Raw genomic sequence first — 17056 nt, forward strand, 5'->3', positions numbered from 1 at the left:
CAGCGCGTCTCATAGCTTATTGTTCCACATACAAATCAGCGAAAGTCAAGAGGCTATCGGTGCCCATGCAAAGATTCCAGAGTATCTCGGAATAATTATATTCTAAACACGCAATCTATCTTTATCGACCGTGTAAATATAGTGTTATAGAGCCTCCTATGCCCGACGAGATTAACCGTGGCTATCTCCGCCATCGTGTTTTCACCATTATCGATCGATCAAGATGCTCGAGACGGCTATAAAACGTTAAAACACTCGTCGCCTGACATTCTGAGAATCGCGAGGAATTTATCGCGGTCAAATATTCGCTTTATCTCCACGGGAGATCGAATAGATCACGATCGTTAACAACTCCAGGTCGATCATAAAGCACCGCAAGTATTCTTGTTACGATTATATCGATAATGATCTGTTGCGTAGTTTCCAAAACGCTATCAGAAATTGTGGGATTCACTTGGAAACGGTTCGAGTGAAATTCGCATCGAGAAATAGACAGAGAGAAAAAGTAACTAGACGCTGCGGCGCAAGATTCTATGTCCCTAGACAAGCGCTCGGAGATCTCGGGCACGCTCGCTGTGGCGGAATAGTTTTATCGCGAGACGGTTTTCCCTTTATCGGGTACACAGAAGCATCTCGCGCGATCTACGCGACGTGTTGCGTCTTCTTTATGGTTTCGGCGATTAAACTTTGTCCGGTAAGATTCCGCGCTGGAGGGTGTACGGCTGTCGGCAAGGATATGTCGGTTATCGGGCTGCTTCGAACCAGAAACGCGACGAGATAACAGAGCTGAGGATCCGACCTCAGTGGCGCCTTTGATCGCTGAAAAATACCGGTCTGAGAACTGTGTTACGCCTCCTCGCGTGCCTCGCCATTTACAAATTCGCTGGACCAGTCTAGGCGGCCCTATAACCCTACACCTTTCCACCGGAAACCAACTCCGGTTCCATTTTCTACATGGAGAGGGTATAGACTTCGACCATTGTCGAGAGACAAAGACAAAATACAATCGCGTAAAATTTCGTAGTTTCGAATCTCTGCAGTCAATTTTTATGAAAAATAAAATCTGTATTTTTCAAGACAGTTATTCGTTTCTTGACAATTTTAATCAGTTGGAACTAATACAACAACGTTTTTAAATGTTTCTGCTGTCTGCTGGAAAATCGATTAGATATTTGCTGAGATAATGAGGAATTAGGACAAGTCAAGGGAACCCTAGAGAGATCCAATTGAAAAATTCAATTGCACGAGTGTTCTTGAAGTAGAAAAGAAGCACCCCGACTCGGATACGAATTTTTGCATAAAATGGACCGAATTTATACAAACTGGCGCACGGAAAGTTAAAAACTAGAACAAACGGGATGAACAGATGTCGACTAATCTTCCACAAGGCAAATAGCGCGGGTCTTGTCTATCAGATAACATTTTTCAGAATGTTCCTGTTGCGTACACGCGTCCGGCTCGTGGTCTACGCACACGCGACGCACATGTCAGCCGAGAGAAAGTTTACGAGCGTCTACGTGTTTTAGCGGTTCGGTGAGTTTTTTCGCCAGTCAAAGGATTCGTGCACGCGCGCGTATTTTTAGCTTTGGCCTGGCCTCGATATGGTCTTTTTATTCCGGTGTCAACGCGCGCGCGTGTGCTTTTGTTTGTTTCTTTCACAAGAGTTTACCCTTAAGGTTAGAGACTTTTTTCTTCTATTGTTTTTATTGCGGTTATCGTTTGATTACCTCGTTTATCGGACTTTCCGGATTGGCGACACAGGGTCATGCATCGATTGTGTGCGTGTCTTTTAAAAATCATCGACGAAGGACGAAGGATTAACACACATAACTGTGGTGCCAAGGCTGCCTACGAAACGACAGGGTCATCGTCATCATAGAAACTGCTCGCTCGAGAAAACATTGAAATTTCGCGAACCGGTTCGTCTAGCGGCAGCACTTGTGTGTATATCCTTCTTTCGGGTAAACGGGAACCGGTTCTCTAGGGATTTTGTCAATAGTGGAATATTTCCTACCGTTCACAAGTTTGCTTTACCGCCGGGCACATCGCCTTTCCGAGGAAGCAGTCCTCTGGTAATTTGCCGATCGTTTGTATTCTGATTTTTCGAGGCCGCTGTCGCGCGGTTTTGTAAGAACTTTTTCGGAGAAACTACCGAACCTCTTGCATTCGGATTTTGCAGATACGTTTATAGATATTTCAACTGCGTACATTGTTCTCATTGTATTTTCTGATAGAGACGGCACCTTGAAGTCACGTAACCGATCTTTTAATGTTTTTCGGCCTTTAATTTAAAAAATGTTAACTCACGCGAGAAGGCAAAACAAAGAATGATCGATTTTTTGAAAAACCAGCATAACCTCATACAAGTTGCTCGATATGAACGAAAAAGTTCAATCGTGTCGATACGATGTCCTCGTTCGCAAAATATTTTGATAACGACGCGATTACACGAGTTAATAATATATTATTCAATCATAATCATTTCTAATTGCATCGATCCTACGAAAAAAGAGCGTTGTAAGCCCGTCGTTATCGTAGGTCAGGCATGCTCAAAGGTTCCGAGCGAGATACTCGGTTCATTAAAAGGTCTCCGAATACAGACGTACACGTAGTTTATACATATGTATATAACAGCGTGTATGTATAAATGAATAATATGTGACTGCCCGCACCCCCACCCTAATCTGGTGTATCTCTCTCGTTACGTGTGCTTTTTACGTATTGCCCGTTATCGATCGATTACATAATTCGGTTTACATAACTCGTATCGATATTATAAAGACCCGAAGAATGTAGAGTGCCATCAACGATCTACGACGGTACTGTGCAAATATGTACTATTACGTGTACAAATAAATTGGTCATTTAATTGTAACTTTATTTTCAATACGAATAATTTATTCTCCATATTTATTTATCGTTTGTGAGACGAAGCGAATGAATAGAAACTGAAGATTATATTGTCGAAAGTAGAATATGTTTTGATTGTTCGAACTTGATTAGTAAATTTACGGAGAAAGAAGAAATTAATTGGAAACGTTACGCGGGAATTAGTTGGACATCTTTTCCTCCCACTATGCGTCTGCCGGCGCGCGAACATAATTCGCAAGAACGCGATAAACTCGCATGACCGCTTAATTAGCCGCTGTCACGAGAAGTGCATCGAAATCTGCAGGAATTAAGACGATGATGTTATTCATCCGTGAGCATTACCAACTACACTCGATAAAATACAATCACGTTATATTTTCGGACGAAAATGCTCAGCTTTCGCGGCAGTATCTATGAGACCCGCCTGCAAACGGCGAACATTTCATTATTTATTTATAAACCTCGCCGTCGGCGTTAATAGACTTCTTTATGCATTTGTTATGTCGGCTACGTTTTCATTTACGAACAGATAGAAGGATTATTATCCTTCTCTGCAAGACATACATCGCTGCGATCTTTTCAAATACGGAGAGGTACAATAATTAATAGTATTAAAAAAAATGTTTCCATTGCTTTCCGTTTATTTAGCAGGTGTCCTAATAAAAATTTGTTGTCCCAATGGTTTTATACAATTCTACGAGAAATGAGGCCTTCTTACAATCATGCTACGAAGATAGGAATAAATTATCATCTTCTCGAGCATGAATGGAATTTTTGTAAAAATTGCTGTTTTCGATATGCGACAAACGTTTCTTCGTTTTTGCGATGTGGGCGGCGTTCGCCGTGTTTATCTGTTATTTTATAAGCAAGAGAGCATTTCGTTCCGGTGATTGAAAAAAGTAACAATAATGATAATAATATTTTCGGTTGTGTGTATCACCCGACAATATCGAACTCACGTGTCACGTCCCGTTATAAGTATGCCCACTATCGAAACGCGTGTGTATGTGTTTTTCGAGCCTCCCTCACTCTCTCGCTGTCGATTCTTCTCTGTTTCTCGGCCGATTCCGTTAATTAACTGTTAATTAATTAGCCGATGCGACGCGGGGTGATTTATCATTGGTCTCGCGTTATCGGCACGGAACGTTTCCGGCTAGTGAATTTTACGAAATTTCTGTCGTCTATGATAAGTCAAGGACTCTCGGTGTACACTTCGCCGGCTTCTCATTATCTCGCGGATTAGTCGTAGTCTAATTCCGCACGTGACTTGCAATAACCCGTGGTTCGACCCCTGGTTATCGTTGCCCCGCGATTGACAGTAATTAACAATAGAAGAGAATTTCATTATAATTGAAACGCTCGGGCTGAAATATGCCAGTTTTTCGTCGCGACGCTCGTTAGATAAGGGAGAGACCGTTCAATATAAATTCACTGTAATCGCTGGCACGGATTAAAAATAATATTTTATCATCGATATACTCGTCGAACGTGTCCGTTCTTCGCGTTCGTTTCCATTTGTTTCAATGAAACCGAGGACTCTCGCAGCATCCTCCACCCTTGGATCAACGCGCAATCCTAACTCGTAATATCGTTCGGGTGGCCACCTGTGAAAATTATATTCCGAAAATATAAACTCTCGGTGAACATGCCGTGTGGGGATTATTCGAATTTCCAAGACCAAACGCGACGCTAGACAAACACGGAGAAAAAGATAAACGTGGATCGAGTTTCCCGTAGATCCACCAGACAGCTATTTTAAGCAGTTCGTTTAGCTAGACGCCACAGGCTAGCTTCGATTTGTACCGCGTGTGTTGAAGCCGTGTCTCCTGCCCAGATAATAATTATCAGAATAATAACGATGCCTTTTTTTTTATCAGACAATATTCATAATTCACCTTGAAAAATTCTGTCATTAAAGTCAACGCACAATCGGATACGAAGCCCGACAAAAATCACGTATTAGGTAACTGAATGGACTGACACAAAACGCTCAGTGCGTTATTGTGTTTATGCTCCAACGAGGTTCAACAAGTGCTGTCGTTAACCTAATCTAGAGCTCGCAGCTGTGAACGTTCGGCTACATCGTTCATTACATTCGAGCACGCTTGTTACTAGCTCTTTAAATTAATCACTAGCGATGACCATAAATAATCCCGAAGCTTTTAAGACGTAATCAATTTTCTGAAACTGGACCAAACGATCAAAGTCTTTTTTCAATGAGAAATTAGAAGGATTCGTTTATCACCGTCAATCAGAGAATTATTTTAATATTTTTAAGAATACTCTTAATAATAAAAGTATGTTCAAGAATATGTTTAGAAAATTAATGGAAATAGCTGTGAATGGTCTTAATACTAGAACTACCTAGCCCTAAACGAGATTGGTGTATGCATAGTCCTTAATAGTGATATAATTGGATTGAATTTATTCAGTTAGATGCTTGAATAAAGTGTATAAATATATATAAATATTTGAAATCCGTCATTTTGACGAGCTCGGTAGATCACTTTGTTAGTTGTGGAAAAGGGCTAATTCGAACGATGAAATGAAATTCGACGTTTCGTGTTCTTTATGCGATTCAATCATTTTCCAAATTGCAAGTTGGAGTGTCGAGGTCGATACACCCTCAACCGAAGAAACAAAGTGGCTTTTCCGGTTGAAAAATGTCGCGTGACCAGTCCTTTGATTTTCCACTTGAAAGTCGGGCCATTCGTGTCCCTTGGAAGGCAGACGATTGGATCTGTTCCAAGGGCGTAACGTGTCCCGGTGTATGTAGCGTTTAGAAGAGATGCGCCTCGCTAATTTTAACCGCGAGTACAGTCGAAATAGCATGACGGCTGCGCAATTTTCTCGTCCAAGTCACGAAACGCGAACATGCTTCTCCCATGACTTAGCGAGGGTCGCGACCATTTGTAATCTACTTTTGATATCGACTTGTCGCGCCAAATTGCTCGCTTTGTATACCAATGGAAATCTTTCCGACTCGCGCACCCGCTATTCAGTCAACTCGCCACGGGAAAGTCGCACAACACCATAACAAGGTATTTGCAATCTGAGAGCATCAGTTCACACCTAATCTTTTTTCTTCATTTTTCCGGGCCGTGGAATTGCCATTTTCCAACGTTTCTCTGCATACTTTCGACAGAGACGAGTATTTGGACGTTGCCTCCATTGTAGTTGGCTATAAATAGCTCGGACAGATATGAATAGTTAATGAAACTCGCTGAAAATTGTACACTTCATTTTCTGGTATATTTTATTATCGACTATAACGAATAATAATTCTGAATAATAATCTACATTAATTGTAAACAGAGTTGTGCTAATTCAATCACATTGAATTACATAATTCAAACCTTTCAATTAATTTCAATTAATTGAAATACAATATAATCAAAATACAGCTCTCCAAATTATAGCCCAGAACTTTGAAGAAGTGCGATATATTTTTATGTTTTTCATTCATATACTTGTTTGCTGTCTATGCGCCGTAGTTTCTATTCCTCGTCCTCCTTCATAGTACGTAACGCTACTTTATAAATGTACTCCAATTGCAATTACGAATTACATTGTAATTTAATTACAATGTATTTTATAATTATACTCCAATTGCAATTACGAATTACATTGCAATTTAATTAGAAAGTATTTTATAATTGTACTCGAATTGCAATTACGAATTACATTGCAATTTAATTAGAAAGTATTTTATAATTGTACTCCAATTGCAATTGCGAATTACATTGTAATTGAATTGAATGAAGATCTGAATTATAAATTACAATACGACTGAATTACAATGTACATAATTCAATTACTCCGTAATTATAATTCCTGGGGTAATTCAATTGTAATTCTGCACAACTCTGATTGTAAGTTGCAGAACATTTATTTTCTTAAAATCCGCAGTCGAATAATTGCAGATCATTGTGCATAATCGATTAAAGAAAACACAAACTTTTCCAATGTTACGCCCGACGCTAATTTCGGTCTAAAATGACGTAGTCTAAGATATACAACGTTGGGAGCACGTTCCTATATAAATTCGGAATCTGACCAATACAAGAATTATCATGTGTCGAGATTATGTCTACAAAAAAAAAAAGATCGTTGCGTGAGAAACGCGTCGTATGATGTAACGGCCGCGTAAAATAACTTTGCAGCTATTTACGTCGTGTCGTAGAGGAAAAGTACGCAGAAAGAAAGCGGAACCGATGACGAAAAAACCCTCCGCAATTCGGGAGACAGGATGATAAAGAATAACCACGGCACTGGGTATTCCAGATAATTAGCAATCACGTTCGCGGTAATATGCTCTGTATATCTTTCGATCGTTTCGTAACCCGCCGCGCGCGCGGTCGGATTATACCCCGTGATGAATACGTGTTCGAACTAATCGTGAATCACGGTGAATGGGACACGAGATAACAACTGAACCGTCTCTGAAACCCTGAAACCAGACGAAACACTGTTCCGTTGTTTTCCTACACGGCTCTGTCTAGGCTTGTTATTTGACTATCGATAAATCGTGATATCGACCGGTGAAGCACTTTAGATACCTGACCCGGCTCAAGAACCTCAGAAAGAAAGGCATTTCTTTGCGGTTCCTTGAAATTGACAATGACAATTTCTATTTTTCATTGTCTTCCATCGAAATTTTTGATTTTAGAATCTCATCTGAAGTAATTATGCGTTCATGACAACATATCAGATTGAATTTGGTGTTGCTGATACTTTATTCACAACCTGAAGAAATCAATTTTTATAGAGCTACGTTTTCTTGTAATCGATGCAGACAATTTTTATTTTCCACAAATTGTACAGATTTATATACCAGCCATTTCAAGTTCAAATACTTTCAGAATTAAATAGCATATTTTTAAATAAAAAAAATAAAAAATAGCATATTTAAAGATGCTTATCTAAAGCATAATAAAATTCCTAATAGAGACGTATTTATAGTCGCATAAAATTCCACAGTCCATTAATCACGCCGAGATAATTACGAGGAACAAAAATTGTATGAAATTGATTATCGACTATCTTTTTGTGTGAACATTGCACCCCGTGAATATGCAACAGCGTTCGCATTCCTCGACGCAGCGTGTCGTCGAGCATCCAGTGCATTTTTCTACGGGCTAACTAATGCTTATGCGAATATATTTATGTTCATACGAGCTGGTACGGTCTGCTTGTAAATACGTAGGAATCCGTTCTTCTATTTGTTCGTTTTCGAAACTGGAACACGCATCGAGGATACGATGAGACACGATATATCACCGGATATGGATTTCTGCGACTTATTACTATCGGTACTTGTTCAGGAAACACGCGAAACGAGTATCACGTAGCTTGATGGCAACAGGTGTTACCATTGATAACCGTGGCACACGCAGAATTACTCGAAATGTATCATAATAGCAAACATTGGTATCGTAGCCTTTGACCCTTTCGGTATTTCATTGAATTTTTAAAAATTATATCCGAATATTCACAAGTCTACTAGTCAGAAGTGGAATGCATTCACTGCAGAGTTGTACTAATTCAATTATATTGTAATTCAATTACGCAATTGAACTAAATTGTATTTCAATTGTATAGTAATTCAACTACGTCGTAATAGAATTACATCATTCGAACCTTTCAATTAATTCAATTACATACTAAGTATTTTAATCAGATGTGTAATTGAAACACAATATAATTGAGATACAATATAATTAAAATACAGTATCATTAAAATACAGCTCTCTAAATTATAGCCCAGAACTTTGAAGAAGTTCCAAAATCAAGCAACCTTAGTGACAAGATGTTTGAAAATAGCGTATTCATAAAAACTATTTTAAAGCTGACTGATAATTAAAATACACCTATAATCAGTCAAAGTGATCCTATTATTAGTTAATGGTAAGCTAGAATCGTTCCTTTTTTACAGTTTTTTGTTATTAGATAATGTATTTCATTTTACTTACACATACATATTATATGTTTCTATGTTACATATAAAATGTTTGTTTAATGAGTCTCATTAGATTAGGTAACCTAGGTCAAGTAGAGACATGTTTCCTTATTCTGCTTTTCATGTTTATGTTTGAAATTTAAAAAATGTGTAACGCAGAAGTTATTTCTGTTCAGATATTATAAATTTATAAATAATAAATTCCTTGTTTGAAACGTTCACATGGATTTCTCAACCTCTTCTTACCTATTACTTTATTATTCTTCAATTTTCAATTTTAATTTAATTACATCGTAATTCGTAATTAATGTACGAATTAACGTTTTGTTAATGTACGTAATAACTAATGTAATTTAATTAGAATGTATTTTATAATTATACTCCATTGCAATTACGAATTACATTGTAATTGTACAACGTTAATGTACGTAATAACTAATGTAATTTAATTACAATGTATTTTATAATTATACTCCATTGCAATTACGAATTACATTGTAATTTCCTTGTATGAAGATCTGAATCATAAATTACAATATGATTGAAGTACAATGTAATTCAATTACTTTGTAATTATAATTCCTAGAGTAATTCAATTGTAATTCTGCACGACTCTGATCCACTGAAAAATTGGAAGAAATTGGTACAATCGTTAATTGAAATTATTAGGTGAACGAATTGATTCGTACTCCCTACAGTGAATCATTTGAAAAACCGCGAACACGCATTTTCGTTTCCCCGAATCGTACTCAAGCAATCGCGTCGTTAAACGGAAAGATACGGAATTTTCGCGACGAGTACGTTCGATACGAAGATCGAAAGGGTTAGCAAGCGATTTTCGATGTCACGTAACCTCGATCGAGACCGGCGGCACCGTGTAAAGGTCAATTTCGATTCCGTTACATCGTGATACCGATTCACGTGCAGAGTGCAGTACCGCGAGGATGCAACCGCCATCTTTTTTTTCTTTAATTGGTCGGTTATCAGCTGAAAAACAATTATTGCACAAGATTCCGCGAGAAGGAGTTTTGAATCACGGAAAATTCATCGAGACGAAGCTTGCGCGTTGTTGTTATTGTTGTTAACAGTATTATTGATGTTATTAGCTCCGACAGGTTCAGAGGTTAACGGGACAAAATTGTCGCGCAGATAAACCGAGGGATGCGCGGGAAAAAATCGCGAGTAAAAATATTGCAGAAAATTACGATAAATCGATTCTTTTCCTTTTTTGATCGTTTCAGCGGATCGTCGCGACCTTGGCGCCTCGTTCACGTAATGAACAACTATGCATAAGCGTTTTATGCACGACCTCTAACCCTACACGATGTTTCACATCGGCCGAGTCACAGACTATCTCGAGATCGCCATATTTTTCCATCGCGGGGGTGCTTTATGCATTTAATTTATTATTCCAGAATTGATTCATTTAAAGATTATAAGAATTTAAAAATATATATTATTTTTTCATCTTGTTAAAATGATCGAAGATAAAAAGACAATTTTATTTGGCTCCTGTTCGATTACAATTGAACCAGACATTTTCTCTTCTGCACAAAAATATTCTGCACTAAAGTCCAATCACGCAGCAAAATCGTACTTGGCACGAGCTTGAAGTCCACAATTTCCTTTTTTTTTTTGCTGTCCAAGATGCCCCGTTGACCCTGTTCAACATATATATTTTTATAAGTCGAAGTAATCTCGGTGGGTTCTAATTATGTGGTAAATTGTTTGCGCAGCGAGGTTCTTATGCGAGCGATGCGAATGAAGAAACAAATCCACTTTTCTTCCGGCGCTTAAAGCGTGTCTCAGTGCGAACAATTGATAAGTTATTTATAGTGGCGACTACACGATTCCCTGAATAAAAACTTTTCCTGAGGCTCGTGCGAAAAGAACTGATTTACGAGCGGCGTACCTCGAGGATAACCTCGAACGTAGCGAATACCTAATTCGCGGTGATGTCGCGAATTCATCTTCGTCGCTGCAGAGTGTAGCAATGTGTACTGGTCTTTTCTAATGTACATGACGAAATTATAAATTGGCAGCTTCAGACATTGGATGTACAATTCTGAAGTCGTCAAGCTGTCGACATACGTCCCCAAAAGGGATCGCTTGCCGTATTTTAACTCGTTACACTCGTGATGAAGACTTTAAACGAAGTCTGACAAATACAAATGTTACGCATTCGTTTTGATTGAAATAATTCTATTTATAAATGTCACGGCAAGAGGTTAAAATTGCATTGGTCAGAGGGGACAGAGCAATTTTCCGATAAAACTAGCGCCGACAAATAGTGACAACAATCCTGTTTACGAAAATGCAGCGACTATCTATTTCACTTTCGCGATAACCCGATGGCTTTTTCACTGTTTTGTGTTGACGTCCCATCGATCCAGGTAGTGGGGACCGTGGAATAGAAATGACCGGTCAAACACATTCAAGTCGCATGAAACCCGAAACACATCGAATTCGCGATACATACCAGTCGGTCGATTCATGCCTGTGTACAATAACTGTGTACACGTATACGTGTATGTATGCATACAAGTGTATACTGCATGACATACACCGGATAGCCGCGTACTTAAAGGTGTGTTCGCAGTCGGTTCCGGTCTGGTACATGTGCCGTGTCTAGTTTTGCGAACGAGTCTCGCGGGACGGGAGAAGAGACCATCGCCATAGTTAAGAGTCAGTAATTCTACTCCGGCCGTAACATGACTACAGTTGGGACCTATTCCGACACGTAGAAGACTGCCACCGTGATAGAACAGCGTGTCCAACTTCTCCGTTGTAGGTTATCCGTCGAGCAGTTAACACCTTAAACGACAAAACAATTTTCTTCGTACGATTCGCTTCCAACGCCGCCGGAAATTGCGAGTCCTCCTGCGAATTCGTTGCCGTCGGTCACCGGCGACCGACGCGGTGTTCGCGGACAGTTGATTGTCGTCTCTTGACCCCACAGTGATTTTAGGAGCCCCTTCTTCGCGTCGTTTTACATCAATTTGCATCTCATTCCGGCAATTCATCTTCATTGGCTGTGTAGTTTTATTGCGCCGTAAATTCCGAGTTTCGCTGGAACCCTTCGGTCACCGGTAGCCGACAAGGGTCTTAACAAGTTTACTATACTCTAGTGACCCCACGCTAACTCTTGAAGACCCTTCTTTTGACGATTGTTCGTCAATTAGTATTTACTATCGGTGATTACCTTCATTTTGAAGCCTGAAGCCTTTCCCGTCGGTTACCAGAGTTTGCTATGACCTCCGGACTTCATCGATTTCGAATCGACACGAATCGAATTGATAGATTAATTCGAGCACGTATAAAAGTATCGAAGAATTTGATCTTGTCATTCTCATAATGCCACACGTGCCATTTGCTCCGAACAGCCGGCAACTTTGATGTTTATTTCGGTGGTTGTTTCGCTTCTGTCGAATCGTGCAACGACGTGTGCACGTGATGTCGTTGCACCGTAGCGTCGCGTCGGCCAGACAGGTATATCTAGTTCTATTTACTCGGAGAAATATACCTGGACTATCTACGCTAGCAAACAAGTCGGTCAACAGACTGAGTCAGCCCATTCTGCAACCGGCAGATAAAATTTCATTGAAATCTATAAGACGGACTTAGTTCTCTTTACGCACGTAAACCTTTGCACGTCATACTCTTTCTTCGACCCGTAAATATTTGCGAGCCGACGTGTCAGTCGACGCGTTCGAGTTAGTCAGTGCGTCTCACGTGGTCGGCCCTGTTCCCACGTTTCCGTCGACGAAATTTTTGGCAACTACGCGGACTCCTGGTATTCATAGTTATTAAGTGGTCGCGGCGGCGAACCGTTCGACTGGCGCCAATTCCAGTTTCCTCGGTGCTTTAAGTCTGTTCGGAACCGTGGTTCGAGTCCTGATGATCAATAAATTACCTGTGCGATCTGTACAAGTGTGAAAGAACAACGCCGTTCTCTGTCGTATGTGTTATTTTCGTCTCGGGTATTACGCCTAAGTTGATAATAAACGTGCCAGTGCTTTTAGTACATCACCAACCGGCGATGATCTGAAACTTTGATAAAAAACCTTTCAGCGAACAGTTTTGTTTCGGATGTAATGTAGAAGAAATCTAATTACCAAGGCAATTATCTTGTGTGTTCCAGATCTAAATGTGTTCCATAGCGATGCCCGCCGAGCTGCTTCTGGGGCATAGTCCGCCAGTGTACAGTTCGCTGCTGTACAGCCCTTTAGTAGTAACGGCACCGTCGATTACCAGCAGGTCGGTGCCACCTAGGATAAGACCCTGTCTATCATCTGGTTCCCTAGCGATAAACAATCTCCGCAGCAGCAACGATGGCCACAACAAACAGAAGAAGAGGGTGGTGTTCGCTGACGACCGTGGTCGTCCTCTTACTCAGGTACAACTCGCACAGTCATTCAATCACCTACCAATCATTGTCACAGCATCTTGACGATCTTCCAAATTCATCCAAGTTCAATGCTGGACTTATTTATGCAAAATAAAAATTGTTGGCGTCAACTGCAAGAAACGGTAACCCTTTCCCTTATTCTTTAACAGTTATAACACAGAAAAAGTACACAATTTTCATTTCGCATAAAGGTTCTTTAAACTCGCTATCATGTGTAGTCTTCTCAATTCTCGCCAATCCTTGTATGTAAATCGCCGGTCTCTGGTTTAGGTCCGCGTGATGTCGGAGCCAAGTAACGTGCCGCCATTATGGAGCACGGCGTACCTAGCCGGCCTGACAGGTAGGCTGCTGCACTCGAAGATAGACAGCGAGGAGCAGCCGGAGATAGCATCACCATGGCAGGTGACATTCCCTCAACCAGCCAGCGACTACCTCGCGTTCCGGCGGAAACTGGACCAAGGGAACGTCAGTCTGGAGAACGTGATCGTCAGAGAGTCGGAGCAGCGTCTGGTGGGCACTGTCAAAGTGAGGAACTTGGCCTACGACAAGGAGGTCGTTGTCAGGGCGAGCAACGACTCCTGGAAGACGCACGAGGACGTCTACTGCACCTACGTCGAGCAACCAGGTTCGCCAGCACTGATCCTCTACGACACCTTCCGGTTTCGACTCACGCTACCGCTGAAATCGAACGTCGTCGAGTTCTGCGTGAGGTACCGCACCGACGGCAAAGAGTTCTGGGACAACAACGAGGGGAAGAACTTTATCGTTCGCAAGAAACTGGAGGTGTGTAACGACAACGAGGAGAACCGTCTTATCGACGTACCAACCCTCAGACTTTTTGGAAAGGTTCTCAATGGTCCCCAGTTGCCCAGAAGGCTAGCTTCACTAGGCGTCTGAGGACTTCGATAAAGTTAGTTGGATGGTCGATGTTCCGAAACAGTTAGTTGCCCAGCTTCTGCGAGCGTTCGCCACCGTAGCTTCCCAGCCCTGAATACGTCTTAAAAGATAGTTGTATACTACGAAACCCATAAGTTGTACTCACGAATGCTCTGGGAAATGTTTCTCGCAGAAAGGGTACAAAAGGTTGGGGAACTATGCGATGGCTGCTTTAAACCACCCAGCCGCGCGCCCTCGTTATCCGTGTACAGTAATGTCCGACTTCAATGTCTGACATCTAGCAACGTGTTCGTGACGTTTCAGTATTGAAGCATTATTGTACAACCTAATGTCTAAAATCCGGACATCTCGAGTAACTCGAGTATCGAATAACGAGGGCGTCGCACAGTGGGTCAAATGGCGAATCTAGCTGGAAAATTTGTTTACATTCCTAAATGCCTATAAGTATCCAAACAAAACGTCATTTGCCTATGAAACTGTTTTAACACGGGTATCGTAGACACAGAAATCTAAAAATGGTTTTTTCGCGAGATTAAAATCCGCAGAAATTGAAAGATCGAAGCCTTCACAATGACCCTGTAAAACTCTGTATCTGAGTAGGATTTTGCTTCCAGCCAGATTGGCCGTTCGGCCGACCGTGCACCGGCGCCTTGGTGCGCTTGTCGGAAGTGTTCTTAAGGTTCGATTGTGGTTTCTGTTGCAGCCTCGAGCCCCGCCGAAGCGATACGATATCCTAACGACGAAGTGCGACGGTTTCCCGAGCAACGGTATGCGCGAGAACAGCATACCCCGTATCACGGACGCGACCAGGGCGAACGTTCGTACGTGGAGCGAGTTCGCGTCGTGGCACCACCTGGCGAACGACGCGCCGTACTGGTGAACCGCGAGGAGTCCCCGTGAAACGATGTACGAAGTCGTACGAATTCTTCCAATTTACTTGGTTAATTGTCGAGGCGTAGATCACGCGGGACGAGGCGTCGCGACGCCTTGCGGCACACGCGGGACACGGTGGTCGTCGTATGAAACGTGTGTCGTCGGGAACCGCCGCCGGGAACAGAGGAGAGGAGAGGAGAGTGTCGACGAGGGAACGGAAGAAGCGATACGGACTAGACTGCCGAGCTGAAATTAGAGGGACTTTATTGCACACACATACACACATACATTGGAACACACGTACATATACCGTTCGGTTCTTTATACACACGGACAAGAAGAAGCCAAGAAGAGACGCTCTCGCGCACGCGGATCATGGAAAAGAGACGCGATCGAAGCTCGAAGGCGCGGCGCGGATCGGAGAGGAGGCACTGGTCGCGTTACTTCTATGGTAAGTTGATCTTGCTCGACATACCGCAGACATACTATAGCCAGAACGATGTTTTACGTTGTTGCGCGATGGGCCATCTCGGGAAAATACCTGCGAGACCATTCGCGCCCGAAAGATTATTCATTCCACGTGTTCCAGATTTTGTCCAAAAATTGTTGATGTTCAATCTGTCGTCTAGCATAAATATTTGTTAGACGACATCAAAATTTCAATTTTTTAGAATAAGAAAGCCCCTGCAAGGGTAGTTTCTCACCATAGAATAATAAATATAGAGTAGCAAAGCCCCCTAAAATTGTTCTGCGTGCAACATTATAACGCACGACAACCGGAGATGCAAATTTTCTCCAGCTAGTCTGTTCGCTGTAGCGAAACTTCACGCATTCCACGTACCGGTTTGCGTCGCTTTTTCGATCTTCAAACGCTCCATCGTCGTCGAACCTATTTTCCCGTGCCGTGTACCTTCCTGTCGCTGCTTTCTAGAACAGCAACTGGTAGCGACGAGTTAATTCGTCGTGCGTGTTCAACTTCGCGGTCTTCTTGTTTGCTCTGCTCGATCAGAGAGGTTGCATCAGTTTGTAGAAAGCCATCGTCTCTCAATATTCATAAAATTTCTTCGTGAAATCGGCTTATTTTCGGATTCTTACAGAAGCAGAAATGTCGTATTGCAATTTTATTAGAATTGCGTTACCGGGTTAACGAACGCTCACGTTACTAGTCTTTCACCTGGCCAAATAGGGATCCTGAGACCGAAGGCTCGCTAGTTATTCCAGGTGATCGACATGTGGTGTGTCCTTTACCTTATTTCCGTTCCATACAGATCATAATTTTGATAACAATCTATCCTTGGCATCACGCCATTCGAGACAGCTAGTCAAAAATATCGGGAGATGAATAGTTATGAAATAATGAGTAGACTGCCAAGAAAAACCGCAAAATTTTTTTATGCGCTTGTGCTTGCAGTTGTTATACAATTTTTCGGAAGATGATCTGTCGGTACACTTTCGCACTGATCGAATTGCTAGCAAAATTTCGGCCACGGCGATTGCCCAACGCAGAATTCGCCTCGAAGAAATTTAGATGCGAGATACGATCCTTTTCGCGACGACGTCCTCGGTTCTCTCGATGGTGGGACGAAGGACGAGAGAGCAAGGGAGGCCGTGTGGAGGCCTCGGCGAACCTCGAGGTTGCTAAATCCGATTTCGCGATTCCGGTCGCGTCGCGGTTTTTCCTCTCGTTCGCTTTCTTGACGGCTAGAAAGCCAAAATCGCGACGAAATCTCGGGAGGAATCGGCGACGGCGGCGCCTCGGACGGGTACCTTTTCTTGATGCGAGTCTCGGAGCAAGGCGGCCTGTACTTTCTCTCTATAAATAACAATCTGCCGTGGCACCACGATAACAGCCGCGACCGACGAGTCGTCTGACTCTAATCGCCTTAACTAAAGGTTGTTACCACGCGTGACAAGATAAACTCATTCTCTCCCCTTTCGTTCCTGCTCCCTCGCCACGTGGTACCGTTTCTGGAAGAACTGGCTCGAATGCTCGAAAAAAAAATAGTCAGCCTTCTACCACTGGGGCTGATTCGTTGTGTATAAACCAC

The 17056-nt window shown here is 42.0% G+C and overlaps 1 protein-coding gene and 1 long non-coding RNA gene across 5 annotated transcripts in view; one reads left to right on the forward strand and one right to left on the reverse strand.

Annotated features, from left to right (window-relative positions):
- Positions 1 to 17056, forward strand: part of Gbs-70e (Glycogen binding subunit 70E) — a 33270-nt gene that overhangs the window by 5145 nt on the left and 11069 nt on the right. For 2 of the 4 annotated variants that reach the window (XM_076439068.1, XM_076439070.1), the window contains exons 2-4: positions 12972 to 13226; positions 13509 to 14021; positions 14839 to 15459. In XM_076439068.1, coding sequence (XP_076295183.1) covers positions 12978 to 13226; positions 13509 to 14021; positions 14839 to 15015 — 939 coding nt within the window. In that variant the 5' untranslated portion in view covers positions 12972 to 12977 and the 3' untranslated portion in view covers positions 15016 to 15459. Of the gene's footprint in view, positions 1 to 1559; positions 5913 to 12971; positions 13227 to 13508; positions 14149 to 14838; positions 15460 to 17056 lie in introns of those variants that run through there. The other 2 variants (XM_076439069.1, XM_076439071.1) reach the window with 2 other exon arrangements.
- On the reverse strand, positions 7790 to 11449 carry LOC143216219 (uncharacterized). Its single transcript, XR_013010526.1, has 2 exons — positions 11310 to 11449; positions 7790 to 10491 (listed from the first exon to the last, which is right to left on the reverse strand). It is a non-coding gene; the product is annotated as an uncharacterized LOC143216219 (long non-coding RNA).

Source organism: Lasioglossum baleicum, chromosome 15 (assembly GCF_051020765.1).
Source record: "Lasioglossum baleicum chromosome 15, iyLasBale1, whole genome shotgun sequence".
Lineage (NCBI taxonomy): Eukaryota > Metazoa > Arthropoda > Insecta > Hymenoptera > Halictidae > Lasioglossum > Lasioglossum baleicum.